This window comes from Herpailurus yagouaroundi, unplaced genomic scaffold, assembly GCF_014898765.1.
Source record: "Herpailurus yagouaroundi ecotype Mexico unplaced genomic scaffold, PumYag 159, whole genome shotgun sequence".
NCBI classification, from domain to species: domain Eukaryota; kingdom Metazoa; phylum Chordata; class Mammalia; order Carnivora; family Felidae; genus Herpailurus; species Herpailurus yagouaroundi.
The window spans coordinates 65,979,501-66,000,222 of record NW_024412400.1 but is presented as its reverse complement, the minus strand read 5'-3'; the positions used below and the strand labels follow the sequence as shown (position 1 = coordinate 66,000,222).

General features: G+C 38.6%; 1 protein-coding gene across 2 annotated transcripts in view; it reads left to right on the top strand.

Moving 5' to 3' along the window:
* The window catches only part of SPATA16 (spermatogenesis associated 16), a 257,968-nt gene that overhangs the window by 217,405 nt on the left and 19,841 nt on the right, over positions 1 to 20,722 (top strand). The window contains exons 9-10 of one of the 2 annotated variants that reach the window (XM_040480775.1): positions 3,586 to 3,750; positions 6,340 to 6,423. In XM_040480775.1, coding sequence (XP_040336709.1) covers positions 3,586 to 3,750; positions 6,340 to 6,423 — 249 coding nt within the window. The remainder of the gene's footprint in view (positions 1 to 3,585; positions 3,751 to 6,339; positions 6,424 to 20,722) is intronic. The other variant, XM_040480776.1, reaches the window with a different exon arrangement.

The window sequence follows — 20,722 nt, the reverse complement described above, 5'->3', positions numbered from 1 at the left end:
GGTATTGCATTGTTCATATTAGTTGTTACCCTCACTTGTGACTACAGATGAAGACTTTGGTCCAAGGCTATGCTTTGTGTAACCCTAGGGCAAGTCGCTTAACCTCTGAGCTATTTTTTCTCATTTATTAAATAAGCTGATATCTGCCAGGCCCACCTCACAGAGTTGTTGGAGACCAAAAGTACATAATCCATGTTGAAACACTTTGTAAAGCAGTACAAATTTCAGGATTTTAAATTATTTGTATTGGTTTTAGTTTGTTTTGACAAAGGACAGTTTGATAGACCTTTGTTTTTCTTTATGCAAGCTGTATACTTGGAAATTATATGTTCCTCTAAAATGATTGTGTGAGTGTCCTACAGATTTCTAACTTTTTTCCTTAGATCACTAATGTGCTCAGATCTATTCACAAAGGCAGGATTAGAAGTGTCATCTCCAGCCATGGAGTGAATCTACTCACCACAGTAGGGCTTCCCAGGGAACATGAATATTCATCTCTTGCCACGAGACGGTAGAAGGAGGCAAGGACATTCCTGGTTTTCTGTGTGTCAGGCAATGATTCTCCTTACACTCTGACCCCAGTTTCCTTATCTTTATAGATTCCTTTACTAGGCATACAACAATAACACATGGCCAAACAAGAATGATTCTGATACCATAAGAGTTATAATCTAAAACATTCTACCACCTTCCTACCCGGTGGCTCTTAATCCCATTTAACATCAACCCCACTCAACCAGTAGCTCTGCTCTAATGGTATTTTTCCTTCTCTGGATCCTTGTCCTAATTATTTCACATGCTACCATATGCCATTGTGCTTTTCCATTCATTAACTTTATTGGCTGCTGTCAGTTTCAAACCTTATGTACTGTGCTTCCTGGGCTAAATGTTAAAGAGTTAAAATAATAAAATCTCTCGCCATGCATGAAGCCTTCTTCACAGCCTGACTTGCCAAAAAATGACCTAACCATGTTTTAATACCTCATTAATTTTACTTTTAATTTCCTCCAAGTGAAGCATAAAAAACGTTTACATATACACATTTGAAATGAACAATGATATGCGTTTTCTACCCCTTTTTTGCAATTAATGATTCTACACGTATGTCAAATGGAAATATATTTACTTGGATTCTGCTTTCTAATGGTATTATATAGTACCACTTACTTGCCAAACATTTAACCATACCTGCTGTTAAATCTAGGCAATTCTCGGACTGAAGCTTTCATTTGCACTTGATATTTACCTAACCTTCATTGTACCTGTATGAGGTTTTAGCTTCAGTCTTGGCCACTTTATTACACTCTTTCCAGCAGCTAAGGACACTTTTGATCACTCCTGAAGTCTCATTGGGAGGGCTACTTTCCCTTTAGATTTAGCTTTTGGTAACATTAGATGTTTAACCTAATTCCTTCATGTTTCATTATTTCCTTTATTTTCTTAAAGAAACAGCATTAAAACATTCCTCCTGGCATTAGATATCAATTGGTATCTCTTTTTCACTATGTCTCTCAAAAACCCACATCTTGTATAGGTAAAATATTAACTTATAGTCCCCTGATAACTAAAAATGCATTGGCTTAAGGTAGTGGGGGAGGACAGGTAACGATTAGCAGTCAACTATGCTCTCTCCCTAGAATCTGATTTGTATGGAGCGCTTCCTGTTTTGTTATGCATCCAGCAATCAAGCTAACAAAGCACCATTGCCTTCCACTATTTTTATTTTCCTGATGTTTTGGAAAATTACACTGATAGATTATGTTCCCGAGCAGACTGCTGTTGTTTCTGCTCTTTGGAGTTGAGTCACTACACCACTTTCCTACAATGAGCCCCATTGTTTATTTTAAAGAAGAACAAAGAAAGCAATTTTTCTTCAGAAAGAAAACAGTTTCTCCTGCAACTTGCTTTCCTCTATTTGACAGTGTCCCATTGTTTAGCTACATGTTTAAACTAAATGGGTAGGCTAGCTATTTTGTCAAGTCAGAGAAGGGATCCCAAATCCACAATTGCAATCATCACTCCTATAGGCTCACAGGTTTTCAGATAAATGATTAATCAGGAAAAACAAATTAGCAGAGATAGAAGGGCATTAGTCAAATGGCACAGATAAGTGTTAGGGAGGCATATACAGCATATACAACGTAATGCTCCTCAACCTTCCTATACTACCAAGATGCTAGAAGAGTGCCAACTTCTAGAGGTCAGTGTCCATCAAAACACAAATGTGACATTTCAGAAAGAACTGCTTTCCACATGCAAGTTGAAATTCAGATGCTCTTTAGTAACGCTAGTTTCTAATAATTTTTCTTTTTAGAAGAGATTCTATTTTAAGAAGAAAAAATCATGTCTGCCTTCTCTAATGTCTGGAGAGAAAAATCTGTTCTATAAACATACACAAACTAAAATAGCCTTTGTTCAAATATTAGGCTTTAAAATGGTGGTTTGTTCGACTTCAACTTGAGATATTTGAATATGGGGGGGAACCTAGCTAAAAATCATATTTCTAGGGCAACATATCAAGAGATAGTGATTCACCTTGTAAGGCCCAGTACTCTGCACAGTTAACAAAACCTCATGATTCCTGTACAGGTGGTCAAGGAGGAACCCTGTTATAAAGGAACACCAGTCATCCAGACTTCCTCTTCTGAGCACCAGGATGTGGAATGCAGTTGCCAAACTATATCTTCCTGTGACTTCCCACTTCTTATCACCCTCCAAATACAGAAGAAACTCAAAGCTTTTATATTAACCCTTAGATACCCTTCTGTCCCCTTTTTCCTAAATATAAATGAGAATTTTGTGATGTTTTATTTTTCCCATCAAGCATTACAATTTGTGTTAGAAGTTTTAGAGAAGGTCATGTCTCCTGTTTTATGGCTGACTGGCACACCTTATTAAAAGTGTGCCCCATTTTTAAGAAAGCCCAAAATACCAATAGATTCATGGGGGAGGGGTTGGCCCTTACAAATGTGTACAGAGCCTATTTCAGGATGGATTGTGTCAGTTGTTGGGATGGTCCAAGGAGCCAGAATCAAATGCTCTAATACCACAAGGAGGGGAACCAGAGTCCAAGGCCATCCATCCAGTGAGAACTAAAGGTAAAAGCAGATTTAATTTTAGCCATTAGGGTAGACAGAATTCAATATGCATAACATTTTTCAGGATTCAACTTGCATAAAAAGTATTCTTTTATATACACAAGACAGTAGGCAACTCTTAGCTCCCATGATGCCTTGGTGACATAAAGTCACCCTCTCTAAATGAACACAACTTTGTGGGATCCCCACTGGGAGAGTGGAACACATTCGATTTCAGTCCCCTCTTTTCCCCTCAGCCCAGATTCCTTCTACAGGGCCACCTGCACATCCTTCTCAACTGTCTTGCAAAGCGTTTCCTTTTTGTACATTCATCTGTTTGAAGGAAGGGTGCAGACAATTCTCTAAAATAATGGAAAGAAACACTTATTTGTGTTAGGTAGCCATCGCTTCCAAGGATGTAAATATAATAATCCCTGACTTCAATCTCTAGGGAGAGGTCTATTTCCATGATTTTGGTCTAAAACATTTCCTTTTACTGGGAGACTAGGGGAGTTTCCACGGGTGCTCGGGTGTGATGGAGAAGCTGCAGTATGCCAGCCTCCTGAGCCGGCTGCAGAGAGTGAAGGAGCAGTCCCAGGTGATCAATCAAGCAATGGCGGAGCTGGCAACCATTCCCTATCTACAGGACATCAGTCAAGAGGAGACAGAATTGGTAAGTGTTTTTCTTTGTTTAAGGCTTTCACAGGCCCCCAGCCAACAGAAGAATGATATGTCCCGAAAAACAAAATTGTGAGAATCAATGTAGTCTGAGGGCAACCTGCCCAACCCTCCTGAGGCATTTTAATAAAGAAATTGGAAAATGTAGAAAGATGTGTTTCTGTCTTTTATTTGCTCATGTCGACTAGCCTTCGTTTTTATATTAAGAACTTTGTGATGTGTAAAAACATGGAAAAGGGCTGACTACTCATATTGTGGGTCAGGCTTTTTGCTTTAAATAAAATATAATTTTGATAAATTATTTCTTAAACTCCCAGATGGGTTAGTATATAATTTTCTTGTAAGGGAAAGTAGAGAGGACAAGAGTAATTACTATATAAAAAACAACCCTACGAAATAGTCTTTTTAGTTTTCTTATTCACTTCTAGCATCACATATATGTTGGTAGTGCCAACACACACACACACACACACACACACACACACACACACACACACACTGGTACATTTAGATAAAACAGTTGTTTCATTGCAAGGGAAAATGTAGTTAGACAAATGGCTTTTTTTTTTTTAACTGAATTGACCAATTAACTCAGAAAACACAGAGCCAGTCAAAAATCAGTTGATGGACTATCTCACAGAAACAATCTTCAAACAGATGTGTCTATTATAACCATAATTAATATGAGAAATGATGGCTCCTCATTTGTAAAACTATTACTAACCAATGTGAGGGCCATTCGAGGAAAGGTAAAATTCACTGTATGTGGAAATCCTAATGTGTTGTAAGGGAGGGCTCTTTACTTTGAGGCTTTAATTGAAGGTAGCTAAAACTAATTATAGACCTGAATTGAATTCACATAGCAAGGATGAGAACAGCCCAAACCGATCACCTGTAATTTTCAGATAACTAAAGCAACCCTCCCTCTTTGAGCTTTTAAAGTTGTAACAAATTAATCCATCAAGAAGTGAACTGCCAACATTTATAATGTTCATATGACCCTATAAAAAGGTATTATAAATACTGATATTCAAAGTATATAAAAGGGTCTGACTAGCTGAATGATAAAACTATGCGTACCAAAGTATTAAACTGTGGGGGGAGGGAGTCTAGTAATCAAGGAATTCCTAAATCAAAACCGGCAATAATACTTTGTAAACCTTTATGGTTGTGCGCAGTGGAGCACCTTCTAAAAGGCTAAGTGTTTATCCTTCCATTCATAACGCATTCAGGAGTGCAGTAAGTATGGAGTTTTCAAAGTGCATATTATAGCCAATTTTAGATGATTAATGCTCCTCTGAGATAAGAGGAAGCAAAGAAAATGTTAATTTAAGAAGCTGGCACAGTGTTGATCCTGTCTTCCTAAAAAGCACACTCAAGATTTAAATGAAAAATACAGGGGAGTTTTCTGCACTTAGGTCTTCTTAACCACCTATCTGGAGCTTTTTTTTTTTCCTCTGGAAATACTTACATTTCCAAATATATACACAGAGCATCAAACTAGCATTATTGACATCCCTTACTCACATGTTGTGCAATATCCCATTATCTGAAACCTTGGAAAATAGGATTTCAGGGGTATTTTCATAATTTATATGCCTACTAGAAAAAAATGTAATGTATATGGACGTACATGTACAGGCCAAATATTTAAAAATCATGTATCTTACAAGATTTCATCACCTTAAATAATAGATTTTACTTTCCAACTTCCAAGCATAGGTTAACCTAGAAAATAAATCCTGGTAATATCTTTTATGGTGCTATATAAACAGTGACTGCTCAGTAGAAGAGTTTTGAGTGACTCAACTCTGCCCTCCTGCTTAAGCTCTGCAATATCTAAAGTACAGAGAGATTATCTAAGGGTTCATACTCTTTGATGGCACAGTGAACTGAACTGACATTTGTTCTTTTTTAGAGAACTTTCTTCTCTAGCTTTGAATATCGCATGGCTCGATGCAGCTTCATTACCTTACAACCGCATACATAGCATGTAGATCAGATTCTTTTCAATTGGGACAAGGCAGTTTGGGGCAAAGGGTGGAATTTTTTAAACTTGCCTTTCAAAAAGGCAACTTGGTTATTTTGAAATTTTAGGAAATAAAAGGATAGTAAAAGAACTTAAATGAGCTAGATCCTTTAAAATGCAATAAAACAGCACAATTTTAGTATTGTCCTCGGGTGAGCTTTTGCATGAGGCCTAGAATTATGATACATTAGCCTCAGGAGAAAATACTAAAATGCGCTCATGTACTACATGCCATTTCCTGAGAGAATTAACTACCGCCTTCATTCTTTACAACCCAAATCTGTTTTTACAAAACAGCAACACTTACTACATTAAAACCTATATGTTTTCTACAAATCCTCAAGAAGAATCTTTCCATTGTTACAATATTTTATATCTGCAATAATACTTGGTAATGACTGAAGCAAAGATGAGGTGGCGGTGTTCATTGTCGGAAAGATGAGTAATAAAATCATCAGCGTACAAATGATTTTTTAATTAGGTTTTAATCTGTGTATTTAGAGAAGTTATTTCTGTGTGAATTCCATGCTGATAATTTTTATCTTGGTGCCACAGCTGCAGTCACTAATGGCAGATGCTATGGACACCCTTGAAGGAAGAAGAAACGATAAAGAACGTGTGTGGAATACAATCCAAAAGGTAAAACTTTGAGCTGAAGGAAAAAAGATATATTATTCTCGGAGAAAATGTCCATCTTGGGTCAAATCTGTTTAGAAGATACAAAGAAAAGAAAGCTCTTCAGGTTGTTTTATTGTCTGTTTGGGTTTTTTAAATAAATGCAGCTATCTCCCTGGAAGTGTAACCAGAATCAAAATGGATTTATTTAATCTATTTCCTCAGGTCTGCTCCTCCAGCAGATTGTGGTCATATGCTTTCATGGGTCTTCTTGTGCTCATTTTCATATTCTATTTTCATTATCTGCCTTCTCCATTATTGCTTATTGTAGATTTTCTTAAGGCCCATTCATCAATGTTTTAGTCCACCTCCCAACACTTTCCCCTATATTTTGTCACTTGAGGAAGACTGGCTACATTTCAGAGAACTACAGAAAAACTAGCACATTGATGCTTTGAGTTGAGGAGTAACATACTGGTTATTAGAAGTAGAGAAACAGTCAGAGTGCCTGGGTGGTTCAGCTGGTGAAGCAGCCAACTCTTGATTTTGGCTAAGGTCGTGATCTCATGGTTCGTCCTCTCTCTCTCTCTCTCTCTCTCTCTCTCTCTCCCCCCCCCCCCAAAATAAAGAAATAATAAAACATTTAAAAAAGAAGTAGAGGAATAGTCTACAACCATACCACCCTGAATGCACCCAATCTCTTCTAACCTCGGAAGCTAAGCAGGGTCAGGCCTGGTTAGTACTTGGATGGGAGAAGTAGAGGAGCATCCCTTCATTGGTTACCTGAGTTAAATAAAACAAGGACAAAGATGCACCTAGCATCAGGTACTCGGAAGACTTGTGTGACACTACAGAGCTCTCTGACAATGTAGGAGGGAGTAATGTTGGGTCTCCAGTCCAATTAAAGGTAATAAATTCTAGTCAGTCTACCCTCCATTCAGTCTCCTCCAATTACTGTGAGAACCCATAAAGGGAGACCTGGTGTCAGGAGATGTGAGAATAAACCAAAGAAGCCTCCGGTTTAAGAGGTAATAGTCAGCCATGAAGGAATCTAGTGCATGTGAGGAAATGGGTGTCTTCTGTAATCATTTCAGAGGTCCTATGGTAAAATACCTAGAACAGAAATTAACTGAATGCAGCAAATATTTGTCAACGATCTACTGTGCTAGAAAGAACACTTACAGATATTGTGCTGGACAATACAAACACAGCCCCTGCCTATATGAGCCTGACCATCTTGGAAAGAAGACAAGTATACAGCTACAAATTTACTGAATATTGTAGTTAAAAAGTGGATGTTAATAATCTATAGAAACAAATAGGGAAATATGATCTGGTCTGGGAGGTCAGAAAAGCCATCTCTGAGAAAGTGATATTTATACAACATTTCAAGGATATGTAGTAGTTATCTAGGAGAAAGGGGAGATTTCTGCAGAGAAGGAAGAGTTTATGCCAAGAGCACAAAGAAAGCAGGGCACATTTAACAACTGAGAAAAAATGTTAAAGGAGCAAGGAACATATTTCAAAATGAAGTGCAGAAATGGAAGTCAAATCACAGAAAGACTTATAAATTATGTTAAGGATTTGGAATGTTTCAGAACGCGTTTATCTGGAAAATGTTTCTGAGACATCTCTAGAGCTACAGTGGGAGAACAGATTGAGGAGTAGAAATGTGGGGCAGTCAGTTATAAGGCAATGGCCTGATCTATGGTGGTGGGTGTGGAGACAAAAAGAAGCAGACAGATAGAAGGAATGTGCAGGAAGCCAAATCTATAGGCCTTGTTCACTGAGTGCATAAGGGAGTTTAGAGAACAGGAAAAGTAAGAATGATGCCCAGACATTGGGCTTGAGTCACTGGGCGGGGAATGGCGAGAGGTTCACTGGTACCATTTACTAAGGAAGAAAGCCCTTCAAAAGTGTAGCTTTGGGCTGAGACTGTAAACTCTTTCAGAATCCAGTCAGGAGACTTGAAAGGGAATTTAATATAAAGAATGGCTGACTAGGTATGTATGTCATTGTTAACTAGGGAACTGAAAAAGCAAAGGAGAACCATAAATTTAGCACAAAAGAAGCAATTAAAATGAGCAGCTACCACCCATTAGGGCTGGGAAATCAAAGAGAAGAGACTGGAATTATGAAAACTTCGAAATTTGGAGCAAGGACCCTGCTGGACCAAAACTTAGACCTCCCACTAGAAGGCATTGCTCAACTGGTGCTATTATCTCCACTCTTGGAGCTGAATCCTGAAGGGTTGAGATCCAGACTTAGGAGGGGGCACTAACTCACTGGTGCTGATGGGAGGGAGGGTGGCAGGAGCAGGGAGGGAGTGGTAATGGAGGTAATTGTGCAACTTTCGAAAACACTAGATTCACCTGCTACTACAGAAAGGAGCACAACTTTCTGGAGCAAAGAAGCCTCGTTTCAGAGATGCTCACAGGAACCCCAAAGGGCAGGAAGTCAGCAGCAAGTCCCTCCTTTCTCCTTTGGCATTGCAATGCCCCTATATCACCTCCTAGTGATGGAGACTAACAACTGGCAAAACAGAAATGAGGTTTGCAGAGTTCCAGCCCCCAGCATCACAGAGTTAATCATAGAAGGGTGGGTTTGGAGTTAAGAAATTATGGGCTAATAACTGGCACAAAAATGCATTGAGCTTAGGATGCTGGCAAGATATCCAAGGGAAAGTACAGGAGTCTGGAGTTCTGGATAAAAGACCAAATAGAGATTTTTTTAGTTGTTGGCAAATTGATATCAACTGAAATCATAAGAGAGGGTGAGATGGCTGAGAAAGAGCATAGAATAAGAAGAGAGCCTTGCAGAGCACATTCCAAACTTAAGAAGAGAACCATACAAAGGAGACTCAGAAGAAATGGCAAGAGGAATTGCAGCTGGAGGTAAACCAAATGCAATGCTGATGAGAGTCAAGCAAAAGAATCAAATATCTCTGTTCGCTATAGAAATCATTTTTTGGCATGAGGTTAGAAAACTAGAGCGCACAGGTCAAAACCAACTAGTCACCTATTTTTCTAAATAAAATTTATCGCACACAGCCATGTCACTCATTTACATATGGTCTATGTCACCTTGGTCAAGTTGAGTAGTTGCTAGAGAGGCCGTATAGCTCACAAAGCCTAAAATATTTACTAACTGACCCTACACAGAAAACGTATGCTGTACCCTGGTTTATAGCATTATCCATCCCAAAAGTATATACCTTTGTACACTACATCTTTGCACTTACAAATCCAAGTGATAATAAAGTGGAAGTCCGGCAATGAAATTCCAAGGACTAGCTAAAAAGGTGGAAGAGAAATTGACATTTGTCTATACCTACTTACATCTTACAGATAACCACCAATTCCACCTCACAATAAGGTAGTTTTTGATGCTTACATTCAAAGAAATGTTTAGCCTATGACTTCCCACTTTGCTGCTATTGCAGTTATTTATTACTGTGTCATCAATCACCCAAATATAGTGGTTTAGAATAATAATCCAATATTATCTCTCACAATTCTATGAGCTGACAAGACTCAGCTAGGGGTGGATCTTGCTCACTGTCTCTCATGTAGTTCAATCAACTGGCTTCTGTGCCTGGGGCTAGAGTCATCTGAAGGCTAAGATGTACTAGACTACAACATGGCTCCCTCATATGGTTGACACAGCTGACTGGACTGCCTACCCATGTGGCCTGTCCATGTGAATGAGGCTTTAAACAGCATTACAGCTGGGTTCCAAGAGGAAATATTTCAAGAGAAAGGAAGTGGAAACCACCAGTCTTCTTTAAGGCCACTTCCAGAACTTCCACCATATTCTACTAGTTGAAGAAGTTACAGGCCAGCCCAGATTCACAGGGTTGGAGGAATAGATTCCATTTCTCCGAGGACGAGTGCGTTCATGAGGAGAATGAAATGATAGCATCTATCTTGGAGACAAGCTTCAGCAGCAGAGCTATGGACCTGTGTCCTGTGCTGGAAAACACCTGCAAGCAAGAATCAGGAGGATAGTAATGTCAAGGCCTCTGAGGTTGGAACACTGCAGAGCCACTCTACTCAACCACTAGGTGTCTAGAAGGACTCACTGGTGAGCAGCTCATCTTTCCAAATTAAAAGCCCTGGTAATGATCCTAACTTTTTCTAAATGGAAGCTCCTGAGAGGTCTTTACGAAGATGTGAATGGGAAGGAACAGGGTGCCAAATTTTTCCCAAGGGCTTTTAATTTGGTTAATGTGACTCTACAGAGCATGATCATATCACTTTCAGACAATTCCGGTAGCAAGTAAGTAATTTCCTTTTACTGCTACAGAGTTAATTTGCGTGTGCAGAAAAAAATAATTAAAAAAACCTAATTGTACAAGCTACACTGTGTTCTGAGCCCACTAGAAGTTGATATCAGCATCACCACCTCTGAGATCTGTTATCTGTAATAGAAACAGCTGTTGTACCTAATGAAAACACTTGAAATTTTCATCTGAAGCAGCAGAATTATAGCAGCACCTCCTAGTTCCACGTACTTAAAGGGTCTGTCAGAATCCCCATTACCTAACACAATTTCCAGGGCTTCACTTTGTTATAGGTCTATAAAAAGCCCATCAAGAGGAAATCTGATTCATGACTGCTGACCTCCTGTCTACATTTTTTTTCTTTGAGATTTCTTGAAGAACTCAGAAGAAGAAAGAAAGAGACAATTGTGTTTTTTCCTAATTTACCAGGATGAAAATATATTCTTTATAGAGTTTTAGGAAAGTGGCTTTGGTTTTGGTTTGGCTTTACAGCATATTTCCTTTCCAGTAATTAACTCAAGAAAGATATATGTTTGTTGGTTTAGCTGTGCAAAAAAAAAAAAAAAGCAGACTACGTCCAAAAAAACGTAAATTTTCTTACGCTGGAAAGTTCCGTGCTACAGCAGGACGCTTTAACAAGGTTCAGTCCATAACAACAACAACAACAACAACAACAACAACAACAACAACAACAAAAAAGACAAAACAAAAAAGCCTGAGAAAACATAATCTTTTGAATATCCCAGAGGTCTTGTTATCGCACTGCTCATTCATGCATTCGCCCAACATTTACCGGGCATCTCCTGCGGGTCAGACATTGTTCTAGACATCGGAGATACAGCCATGAAAAAACAGTACCATCACAATGTCTGCATTCTGAAGTAGACGCTAAACTACCTAAAGAAATATGCAATATATTATAAGTAATGAATGCCATGGCTGCGGGAAGCAGGAAAGGAAAATGGAAAGTGCCAATGATTGCAACTGCACTACAATAGTCAGGCCAGGATTCATTGAAGTGACGTTTGAACAAAAATCTGAAAGAAATGCAAGCCATGCAATATGTTGGAAAAGCATTCTAAGTAAAGGAAACAGCAAATGTAAAACCCTGAGATTAGAGAGGGCCTAGCATGTACAAGGAAATACAAGGAGGGCTGGGGGACTGCAATAGAATGAACAAGAGTGACAAAAGATGAAGTGAGGAAACAGATGACATGATGCTTTGTCAGACAAAAAGCCAAAATCACTCTAGGCTGCTGAGATGAGAGTAGATTGGAGGGGGCGGGGGGGGGGGGAGGGCAAGGGTAGAATCAAGGAGACCAGTTTACTGCAACGTCACAAGAGGTGACTTGTACCCAACGGCAGAGGACTTGAACCTTGAAGCCAGGTGGTCACAGTGGATGTGAGGCCAAATGGGGAATTGTGGTGACTTCCATCTAATGTGGAATTTGACCATGAACCAGCACAATTTGTTTGTTTTCAATTCTCAAAATAAATTTCTTTCAATCTGGGCCTAAGAAGTCACAAGGAATTTCTGGTTTAGTCTACCTTTATAATCCACCTATACAAGATCCACATCCTCTGTTCCTTAGTTTTTCATCTATAACCAGAAAGAATACAGAACCTAACTGCAAATCCTTGACCATTCAGCCCCCACTCATGGGACTTTGGGCAAGTCACAACCTTCTGAGAAACATAACGTGTTCAAATCCTTACCACCCTCAGAGTCTATGATTTCATGTTACCAAGCATTGAATCCTAAAGCCCATTAAAGCTTTATGAACTAGGCCTGAAGATAAATAGAAAAAGAAGTCTTTAGAAAAAGGAGGCTTTAAAAAAAATGTGCCAACTGTTAAGTTGGAACGTTCCTATTTCTTTTCACCACAGAATCAGTTAAGAGAAACAGTTAAGCAGCACTCTGTCTTTAACTCGGAAGAAAAGTTATTTGCTTTTCCTTTACAAAGTCTAAACTTCACATTGAGAAGATCAGGATTTACTCTGGTACAACATATAAAGTACTGTCTTATTCTGATATACCTCTGGATCGCTGATTTGACCCTAAATGAGGAAAAATGAAATTTTGTTATTTTAAAAGTAATGAGAGAAAGACTCTGCCATATAATCATGGTCCTGTGAATTTTCATGAAAAGAAATAATACTTTACGTTCCATCAAATCTTATAATATAGTACATCACAATCTTCAATGAATTCATCTAATGGAGTATATAGGTGGATGTTTAAAGACATCCATATGAACTTGTCCAAAATTATTTAGCTTTTTATGTTCCGTTTTACCTCAAAATCTTAACTTATAAATTGTACTCATCATCACACGGACGTGACATTCATTGATATACTAATTTGGTCCTTTAAGATGAAAATGGGATAGAATTGTATGTCACTTAGCAACTCTGTGCTGTTCAAGGCTGTTGATGTAGGCAGAGCAAGCAGGGGAGAATACAAATCTGGGAGATGGGCCAGGGGCAGTTGGTTGAGGAGGAAGAGAGAAGAGCAAATTGGAACATTTTATTTACTTTCCACATCAGCATTCAAACCTGAATCCCTCCAGAAACTCTTCTGAGAGAGATTGCACATGCGGCACTATCATTCATCGGCCAGTCATTTGGGCTGACTAATATGTGGTTAGGGCCTTCGGTTGTGTCTTTCTGAAAGTACTGCTGTCTTTTCAAAGATTCAGCAGCCGTACTACTCATTTGCAAAGCAGTTTTTCCAGCAATCAGGCTTTTCCTGTGTGTCTTGTTCTTTAAGGAGTCTCTGCAGATTTATTGCAATTTGATTGTGAATCTTCTCTGTTTCTGGTTATGGGCTTCCTCATTAGCATATCCCCAAATTCCTTTACAGTGTGTACTCTAAGCACTGCTAAGCAGTTCTGTCCATGGCATAATGCAGATCGTGTGGAGAAACCTAAGTGCTCTTGTTGCTGACCACACTGGGGAGAAGGACAGGGACAGACTATGAGGACAAGGAGAGAGAGGCAAGGCCCGAGAGGCAGAAGAGGCCAGGTGCCTGGGATAAATGGTCAAAGTTCCTGGGATAAGTGAGCCTATGCCAGCAGGTGTCCAGACAGCAGTTGTAGTGGAGGAACCTCCACCAAAGCCCGAGCAGACCTCCGATTGTGGTCAGAGGCTGAGCCCTGGGGCCATCGGACCTGCAGGGAGCATCTCCTCCTCAAATGTTGCACTCAGCAAAGCCAAGTCTAACCTGGAAAGTGGAGGAGGCCAAAAGCCTTGGTGCTGGCCATCTTCCCAAGCTCCAGTGTGATCCTCCAAATCTAAATGACAAACTTTAGTTACCATTTAAACCAAACAACATCTTTCTCCTCTGACTTAATGGAAAAAAAGTGTGTGGTTAATTTATTAAACATTTTCAGCCAACTGTATTTGCTGGTCACTTATTTCCCACCTGTGCGCGGTCTTCCCTACAAAACTGGGAATACCTGTTTTATGTACTTTGTTGGTTGAAAATATTCTAAAACTTTAATGATCTGGCAAGAAATTTCTGCAGCAGAAGCATTTCTGGGCAGGAGTCAAATCCTAGCATGGCTTCATCCAGAGAGCATGTACCCAGGAGCTTTGCCAGTTCTCACCAGGAGTTTATCAAGGGGCAAACAAAGCTAACTGCCATTGTGCTCACATGCATAATAAAATACTGTGTCAGTCAACAGATGATCAAACTATGTTAGTCTCTTTGAAGTTTGCCTTTGAATAACACAATTTAAACAAGCTATAGAGAAATTTATTTCATATAAATAACTAAGTTAATTAATACTGTGATGATGGCAAATATTATCAGTGATTACCACTGATCTTTTAATATTGTGCCAAGCACTTCATCAAGTTATCATATTTAATCATTGCAACAACCCTGTGAGGGAGATGTCATTGCTTCTCCTTTGAAAGGTGAGGAAAGGAGCTTTGTAGAATTAACAAGGTAACAAACCTAAGTTTGTAGTGACAGGGTTTAGTTTTGAGTCAGATTTGTTTGGGTGGATCAAAGGCTCCATTCCTAATCATTAGGTAGAGCAGTTAATGTTAAACCAAATGCAGCTACTAAAAGTCAATGGCACAAAGAATATTTTCTGACCCAGGTGCAGATTCTGTAAGACAACCAGTGAGACAACCCTCGAGTCTCCCTTTCAGCAGCAAGTTGAACAGGAGCATCAGAGGCTATGGTAGGCATCCTCCACCCTTCTCTGGATCACAGCTGACGGGCCCAGCTGAGGATGTACCCAGACAGCTCTGCAGCCGCTGCCTGACCAAATCCAAACCCTGGAACCCACTGTCCCCTGGATCATCTGCTCTTACTGTCTTTTCTCATCATCCCTCCTTCTATAAACATCGTGTTTAGGTTGGCTCTGATAGCTCACTGCTTTCCCTCTTTCTGCCATATCAGAACTTCAAGGGAACAGCTTGGAAGTCTGGTCATTCCTATAGTGTACTTACTGTCAATCTGAGGGTCACCCTGTAGTAAGTTATCTGAATTATTCAGAAATGCAACCTGTCAATGATACCGCAATTTCAGAAGCACATATTGCCATAACTCCTCCAGGCTTTATCCTCACAGCCCAGAAGCCTTGAGACTGGAACTGGGTAGCACATTTCTCACTCCTTCACTTCCTGGGATTCCCTCCCTGCCTGTCCCACTAGTGAGCTGATAGAGGAAGGTAACTAAAACAGAAATTGGAAATGCTTATATTTAGTTTTTTAATGTCTATAAAAACTTTTCAAAATGCATCTTTCAGAAGTTCAGTGAAATATCTGGGGCAAGGGAGGGGAGCGTATATCTCAATTCTATTTTGAACCGAAGAGCGAGTTTGCAGTTCATTCTAAAAGTTACTCTCCTTAAATTACCAAAGGTGTCTTCTTTGCTTGGCAGCCCAGCATTTTATTGCATGTATTTTATACATTAAGTTTTGCAATACTTTATAATTCTGGAGAATAACACAATAACAGCTTATACCACTTGGTAGTTAAATGAACCATAGGACATCTTCCATTCTGTATTGAAAGTGGGATTAATACAGAGTTCAGAGCAATTGACTTGTAGCTCATTCAATCATTCACAGTGTACTCATTATACCTTTCATCTTTTGGAGAAGGGCAGAAATGAAAGTGCCTTTACATGCAGCCCTAAAGGAAGGTATGGGCCATTTCTCATTCTGATTATGACTTTCTTAAAACAGTGTATGTGGAGGAGGGGGAAAGGCTATAATCTAAAACACATAAAATGCCATAAGCATAAACACACCCTTATCTCTTAGCATAATCAAAACTGTGTGTGTGTAAACCTTATGTGTACCCTGCTGAAAATGGTTTTCTGCTTGAAAGAAGATTCTGGAGACGAGAATGAATGGCTGACCAAAGGATAACTATAGGCCTGTATTAGAGATCCTAACCTAAAAATAAGACAAAATTAAGCCCTCTCATTGAATTCGAAGAAACCCAAAAGATTTTTAGCTTCCCAAGACCTCTTATGCAGAAAAGACCCCTTCAGCTTCACAGTGATTCGCTTAATCACATTAACATAGATATTTAGAAGCAGCTGGAAAAACTGATTCAAGAAATGGTAGTATGTCTGCTATGTACTATCCTGAAGTACAGGGGTCAAAAATTATGTTTTTTAAAACCATGATAGAGGAATTCCACTTCAGGAAATGGAGTAGATATGCTTTTCCCTACTTCTCCCATTAAGTACAACTAAAAGCCCTGGACATTACATGTAAAACAAACACAAGACTCTGGAAGGTGGAATGAAAAGGACTGACAACTGAGGGACATGGAGACTTGACAAACGACATTATGGTAAGTTCACTGTTGTTGTTGTTTTTTTTCCTCATACATACTACGCTCGTTGCTGAAGAAGCTACTAATCCAGAAACACTAACACGTGTAGACAAAACAAGCCCCAACAAAAGCCTACCCTCTCTAGCCAGAGGACAAGGAAAGAGGAAGCCTCGTAAAATGGAAAACTCTTAGACAATAATCACTCTACTCCAGCCAAACATCACAGAAAAAAAAAAAAAAAAGTGCTCCAACACCCACCCATGTCAGCAAAGCACAAGTAAAGAGTCAGACTTCTACTCTCACTAGGCTATAACAAGATACCCCAGCTTTCCCACTCTAACAGGGTGGTGTCAGAGAACACCAGATATGGAGTCTGGACTTCCATCTCCACTGGCTGATAAGGCACCACTTCCTCCCTTCCCTCTGCTGGTGTGGTGTCAGAGGAGGCCTAGTAGACAATCAAGAATTTTGCCACATGCCAACAATTATGAACCTGCCTCCTCCACGTGATGTCAGTGGAGGCTGCATGGCAAGCCCTGATGTGAGATTGGTACCTCTCCCAGCTAGGGAGGTATCAGTGAAACCCTAGTGAGGAGCTTGAATGCTCATCCTCACCCAGAAGTAATGAGGAACCCTTCCCTGAGAAGTCAATGAAGGCTGAGTGGGGAACCTGAACTTCCATACCCACCTAGCAGTGACAAGGCAGTACATCTCCCATCCTCTGCCATAGTAGTGTCAGAAAAATCCAGCTAAATGAGAAGGTGTGAATGAGATCCAGAACCTCGTATCATAATGCCCAAAATGTCCAGATTTCAACTGGAAATCACTGATCATACCATGAACCAGGGAGATCTCAAATTGAATGAAGACCATCAATAGATTCTAACACAGAGATGATAGAGATATTAGAATTATCTGGCAAAGATTTTAAAGCAGCCATCATTTGAAAAAAAAAATGTTTTAATGAGCAATTACAAACACCTTAAAGTGAATGAAAAAACTGAGTGTCCACAAAGAACTAGAAAGATTTAACAAATAACAGAAGATATAAAAAGAACCAAATAAAATTTTAGAACTGCAAATACTGAAAGAAAAACTGATATTAAAAAACAAAGAACTCAGTGGATGTAAAATATGATACCAAATATCTGAAACATGGAGTGGAGAGGAATAAAGAATGAGTTTAAAATTAAATGACAATCAGCTTAATATAGACTGCTATATGCAGATGTTATGTACAAATTGATTGGTGACCAAAAATCAATAAATAGTAATATATATGCAAAAAAATAAAATAAAGAGTAAGGAATCCAATTATATCACTAAAGAAAACCAGCAAACCAGGAAAGAGCAAAAGAGAAGAAAGGATCAGAGAAAAACTACAAAATAACCACAAAACAAGTAACAAAATGGCAATAAATACGTGTCTATCAATAATTGGTTTGAATGTAAATGAAATAATCACTCCAATCAAAATTTTGACATAGGGTGACAGAGTGAATTAAAAAAAAAAAAAAAGACCCATCTTTATACTGCCTACAGGAGACTCGTTTCAGACCTAAAGACACCTGCAGATTGAAAGTGAGGGGATGGAGAAAGATTTATCATACAAATGAATATCAAAAGAAAGGCGAGTAGCAACACTTATATTGGACAAAATGGACTTTAAAACAAAGACTGTAAAAGAGACAAAGGATAGTGTATAAAGGGGACAGGGGAGCCTGTATGGCTCAGTCAGTTAATTGGCCAACTTCAGCTCAGGTCGTGATCTCTCAGTTCATGGTTCAAGCCCCGCATTGGCCTCTGTGCTGACAGCCCAGAGCCTGGAGCCTGCTTCGGATTCTGTGTCTCCCTCTCTCTCTCTGCCCCTCCCTTGCTCATGTGCTGTCTCTCTCTCAAAATAAATAAATAAGTAAATAAATAAATAAATAACATTTAAAAATTATAACAAAGGGGACAATCAAAAAAAGATATAATAATTGTAAATATTTATGCACCCAACATGAAGCACCCACATACATCAAACAGTTAAGAACAAACATAAAGAAACTAATCAGTAGTAATACAATAATAGTAGGGGACTTTAACACCCCACTTACATCAATGGACAGATCATCCAAATGGAGAATGAATAAGAAAACAGTGGCTTTGAATGACACACTAGACCAGATGGATTTAACAAGTATATTCAGAACATTCCATCCTAAAACAGCAGGATACACATTCTTTTCAAGTGCGCATGGAATATTCTCCAGAATAGATCACATATTAGGCCACAATACAAGCGTCAACAAATTCAAAAATATCAAAGTTACACTATACATCTTTTCTGACCATAATCCTATGAAACTAGAAGTCAACCATAAGAAAAAATATGGAAATATGACAACTACATGCAAGGTAAATAACATGCTACTAAAAAATGAGTGGGTCAACCAAGAAATCAAAGAAGTATCAAAAAGTACATGAAAACAAACGAAAATGAAAGTACAACAGCCCAAAACCTTTGGGATGTAGCAAAAGTGGTTCTAAAAGAAAAGTTTATAGCAATACAGGCCTATCTCAAGAAGCAAGAAAAATGTCAAATAAACAACCTAACCTTACACCTAAAAGAGATAGGAAAAAAAAAAAAAAAAAACAACAAACAAAACCAAAACCAGAGGAAGGAAGGAAGGAAATAATAAATATTAGAGCAGAAATAAATCATATAGAAACTAAAAAACAACAGAACACACCAATGAAACCAGGAACTGGTTCCTTGAAAAAATCAACAAAATTGATAAACCTCTAGTCAGACTCACAAAGAAAAAAATAAAAGGACTCAAATAAAGGACTCAAAATCATAATGAAAAAGGGAAATAACAACCAACACCACAGAAATACAAACAATTGTAAGAGAATGTTATGAAAACTATATGCCAACAAATTAGACAACCTAGAAGAAATGGATAAATTCCTAGAAACATAACCTACCAAAACTGCAGCAGGAAGAAATAGAAAACTTGAACAGACCAATTAGCAACAAGTAAATTAGGGGCACCTGGGTGGCTCAGTCAGTTGAGCGACCGACCAACTTCAGCTCAGGTCATGATCTCACCGTTTGTGAGTTCGAGCCCCACGTCGAGTTCTGTGCTCACAGCTCAGAGCCTGGAGCCTGCTTCGGATTCTGTGTCTCCCTCTCTGTCTACCCCTCCCCCACTCATGCTCTGTCTTTCTCTGTCAGAAATAAATAAACATTAAAAAAAATTTAAAAAAAAAAGTAAATTGAATCAGTAGTCCAAATACTCCCAACAAACAGAAGTCCAGGACAAGACAGCTTCAAGGGGAGTTCTACCAAAACCTTAAGGAAGAGTTAATACCTACTCTTCTAAAACTATTCCAAAAAAATAGAAGAAAAACTTCCAAATTCATTCTATGAAGCCAGTATTACCCTGATACCAAAAACATATAAAGACACTACAAAAAAAAGAGAATTACAGGCCATCTCTGATGAACATAGATGCAAAACTCCTCAATAAAAATATAAGCAAACTGAATCCAACAATACATTAAAAAAAAAATCATTCACCAAAATCAAGTGGGATTTATTCCCAGGATGCAAGTTTGGTTTAATATTCACAAATCAATCAATTTGATAGATAACATCAATAAGAGAAAGGATAAAAAAATGATCATTTCAACAGATGCAGAAGAAGCATTTGACAGAGTACAACATCCATTTATGATAAAAGCTCTCAACAAAGTAGGTTTAGAAGGAACACACCTCAACATAATAATGTCCATATATGAAAGATCCACAGCTACCATTATCCTCAGTGGAGGAAAACTGAGAGCCTTTCCCCTAAGATCAGGAACAAGACATGAATGTCCACTCTCACCACTTTAATTCAACATAGTCCTGGAACTCATAGCCACACCAATTAAAAAACAAAAAGAAACAAAAGGCATCCAAATTGGTAAAGAAGAAGTGAAAGTGTCACTATTTACAGATGTCATGATATTTATAGAAAATCCTAAAGACTACAACAAAAAACTACTAGAAATGACAAATGAATTCAGTAAAGTCACAGGATACAAAATTAATGTGCAGAAATCTGTTACGTTTCTATACACTAATAATGAAACAGCAGAAAGAGAAACTAAGGAAAGAATTCAATTGACAATTGCACCAAAAATAATAAGATACCTAGGAAACACCTAACCAAAGAGGTGAAAGACCTATATTCTGAGAACTAT